The sequence below is a fragment of the Nematolebias whitei genome, chromosome 7 (assembly GCF_014905685.2).
Source record: "Nematolebias whitei isolate Nwh7 chromosome 7, NemWhi1, whole genome shotgun sequence".
Classification (NCBI taxonomy): domain Eukaryota; kingdom Metazoa; phylum Chordata; class Actinopteri; order Cyprinodontiformes; family Rivulidae; genus Nematolebias; species Nematolebias whitei.
Genome location: NC_056504.1, coordinates 48,267,976 through 48,271,472, shown reverse-complemented (window position 1 = coordinate 48,271,472; position 3,497 = coordinate 48,267,976). Strand labels below are relative to the sequence as shown.

Below are 3,497 nucleotides of genomic sequence, written 5' to 3'. Positions count from 1 at the left end.
TATATATATATATATATATATATATATATATATATATATATATATAACTTGCATTGTATTTAATGTTTTATTAATGGATGTTGTGTTGTAAATATTTTAATATTACTGTTACTGTTTTTAAGATGTGTTGCTGTATTTGCATATTGTCCAGGACATCCTTGTAAAAGAGATTAATAATCTCAATGGATTTCTTCCTGGTAATATAAAGGTATTTAAAAAAAAAAAAAAACAGAGCAGGTTTCTTAGGAGGAGGGGGATTACTGGGGGTGACTGGCAGCAGTGGGAATTCCTCTTCATTTGGTGGATACATGCTTCTATCTATCATGCAGTCGTTAGCCGAGAAGCTAGCATGGTTTTCCTTTTCACTGCTGATGTCGCTCTTCCTAGCAAACTTGGGCATCTCAAATGGCTTCAGGCTCCAGCTGTAGGTAACACTGGATCAAGGCAGGCCTAATTATTGGTTTAACTTCATTAAACTTGCTAACAAAAGGGTTATATTGTGTTTTGGTGCCGAGAGCTCAACAAATTAGATCTTCTCACGCTGCCATCTTGAGCCGCTTCCTCCTGGACCTTTACGCATCATAGGCTGCAGGTACAACCAGTTATGTCAGAGCATCATGACATTCACATATCCCATAATTCATTGCGCCACAGTGGCTGTGAAATAAGGCTAACTCTTTAACATAATTTCTGTGGCAGATTATACTTTTAAAGCTAAAAATGGGGTTTGATCAAACTTTAATAAATGTGCTAAACTGTTTTTAAACCGACATCCCTTCAAAATAAACGTTGGCATTAAAATAATGAACTTAGTTTCATGACATCACAGGATTGATCCTCCGTTTTCTTCAGCTCTGCTGCTACTGTAGTTAGAAATGCAGCCTTATTTAATATTAAAGTTAAACAGGCTCGTACCCATTTGCAGGGGTGGGCACAGCTAATCAGAAAGGTAGCTTCGCTAACCACAAATTCACCGACTAAAACATTAGTTTTGCCAATGCAAAACCGTGTTTTTATTTTTTCTTAGTGATTATCTTGGTTAGGGATTTATAAGTAACAGCTTCAGGGTAGAAGCTGTTCCTCAGCCTAGTGGTTCTACACTTAATGCTCCTCAACCTCCTGCCTGAGGGGAGCGAGGTAAAAAGTGTGTGTGCTGGATGTGTGGGGTCCTTCATGTTGCAGGTGGCCCTCTTCCTGCATCTAGAGGTGTAGATGTCTGTGATGGTGGGGAGACTGACTCCAACATCTTCTGTGCAGCCTTCACCACTCTCTGCAAAGCTTTTCTTTCTGCAGCTGTGCAGCCTTCATGCCACACGTTGATGCTGGAGCTCAGGATGCTCTCCACTGCACACCTGTAAAAGGAGGTGAGGACTGAACTTCCCAGATCAGCTCGTCTCAGCCGCCTGAGGAGGCAAGCTGGACTGGGAAGCTCAGTCCTCACCTCCTTCTACAGGTGTGCAGTGGAGAGCATCCTGTGTCCAAGAAGTATTAAGAAGGTGTTTCTTTAACTTGGAACAGTTCTGATCCACAGAACATTAATCAACAACACAAGTGATGTATGAGTGAATATAAAGTTATATTCAGTCCATATTGTCTGTGTTTCAGTGTTCCCTGCAGATGTTCAGCAGACTCTGCTGATCAGAGCAGATGCTCCTGAGGATTGGAGGCCTGATGTGAACCAGCAGGACCCAGAACACCTCCACATAAAGAAGGAAGAGGAGGAACTCTGGACCCAATTGGAGGGAGAGCAGCTCAGTGTGAAGGAGGAGACTGATGTCAGCAGGTTTTCATTTACTGCAGTTCATGTGAAGAGTGAGGATGATGAAGAGAAGCCTCTGTTCTCACAGCTTCATCAGCACCAAATGGAGGACAGAGATGTTCCAACCAGCAGCTCAGCTGACCAGATGAAAGTAGAAGCTGATGGAGAGGACTGTGGAGGAGCAGAAACCAGCATGAACTCAGATCTAAATCCTCATGGAGATGCTTCCAGCTCTTCAGAGACTGAAGTCAGTGAGGATGATGAAGAGGACGAGGATGGGAACAATGCTGACTCTCAGCTGGAACACTTGTCAGACACTGGGTCAACAACTGAAGACAGTGACAAAGACTGGAAGGAGAGCAGAGCTCCTGAGTCAGCTGTAAACTCTGTCAACAAATGTTTCAGCTGCTCTGAGTGCGGTAAACAATTTCTGCACAACCGGTCACTTCAGAGACACTTGACATGTCATTCAACAGAAGGACATTCAAGCTGTTTGTGTCAGAATGAAAGGGGCCAACAGAAGAAAAAGGTTGAGACACATGGGACAATCCAGACAAGACTGAAATCATTTATTTGTGATGAATGTGGTAAAAGATTTATCAGAAATGCAACTTTAAACAGACACTTGAGAACCCACACAGGAGCAAAACCATTTGAATGTAAGGATTGTGGACAAAGTTTTAGTCATAAGTCAAGTGTAAACAGACACATGAGAATCCACACTGGAGAGAAACCTTTTGAATGTAAGCATTGTGGAAAAAGATTGAAAGAAAAAGACTATTTAAAAAAACACATGAGAACCCACACAGGACAGAAACCTTTTGTGTGTGAGGATTGTGGAAATAGATTTAGCCATAAGCACCATTTAATTGCACACATGAGAGTCCACACTCGACAGAAACTGTTTGTATGTGAGGACTGTGGACAAAAATTTAGAAGTATGAAAACTTTAATTAGACACAGGAGAGTCCACACAGGAGAAATGCCATTTGTATGTAAGGACTGTGGACAAAAATTTATCTGGAAGTCTTATTTAAACAACCACATGAGAGTCCACACTGGAGAGAATCCTTTTGTATGTGAAGACTGTGGACAAAGGTTTAGTCATAAAAGTAATTTAAATGCACACACGAGAGTCCACACTGGTCAGAAACCATTTAAATGTGAGGACTGTGGACAAAGATTTAGTCGCAAGAGTAATTTAAAGAGTCACATGAGAGTCCACACTGGTCAAAAACCATTTAAATGTGAGGACTGTGGACAAAGATTTAGTTGCAAGAGTAATTTAAAGAGTCACATAAGAGTCCACACAGAACAGAAACTATTTTTGTGTGAGGACTGTGGACAGAGGTTTCGCCATAAGCAGGTTTTAAAACGACACGCAAAGGTCCACATGAAACAACGTTCTCTGCAGTGACTGAGGTCAAAGTTTTGGACTTCAGCCTGCTCTTTAACACACAGGAACCCAAACAGGGGGAAAAACAGTTTAACTTAGTAGTTCTCAAACTGTGGGATGCGCCTCCATGGTGGGGTTCGTGCCAGGGGGCGTGATGTTGCTGAATGATTTATTTTTTCTCCAGACCAAAACATGTAGCAGGCCAGTGGCGGCTCATGGAGTTTCCACCAGGGGGTCTATAACTCCAAAATAGACAGTATATATATCCATCCATTCATTTTCTTCCGCTTATCCGGGGTCGGGTGGCGGGGATAGCAGCCTAAGTAGGGAGGCCCAGACTTC

The 3,497-nt window shown here is 42.2% G+C and overlaps 2 protein-coding genes across 2 annotated transcripts in view; one reads left to right on the top strand and one right to left on the bottom strand.

Annotated features, from left to right (window-relative positions):
* LOC119412013 (gastrula zinc finger protein XlCGF57.1-like) overlaps positions 1-3,497 on the bottom strand; it is a 520,281-nt gene that overhangs the window by 31,714 nt on the left and 485,070 nt on the right. The window lies entirely within an intron of this gene.
* On the top strand, positions 406-3,214 carry LOC119412081 (gastrula zinc finger protein XlCGF57.1-like). The gene is made up of 2 exons (XM_037679058.1): positions 406-424; positions 1,618-3,214. The coding sequence occupies exons 1-2, from the start codon at positions 406-408 to the stop codon at positions 3,174-3,176; spliced, it is 1,578 nt and encodes a 525-aa protein (XP_037534986.1). The 3' UTR covers positions 3,177-3,214.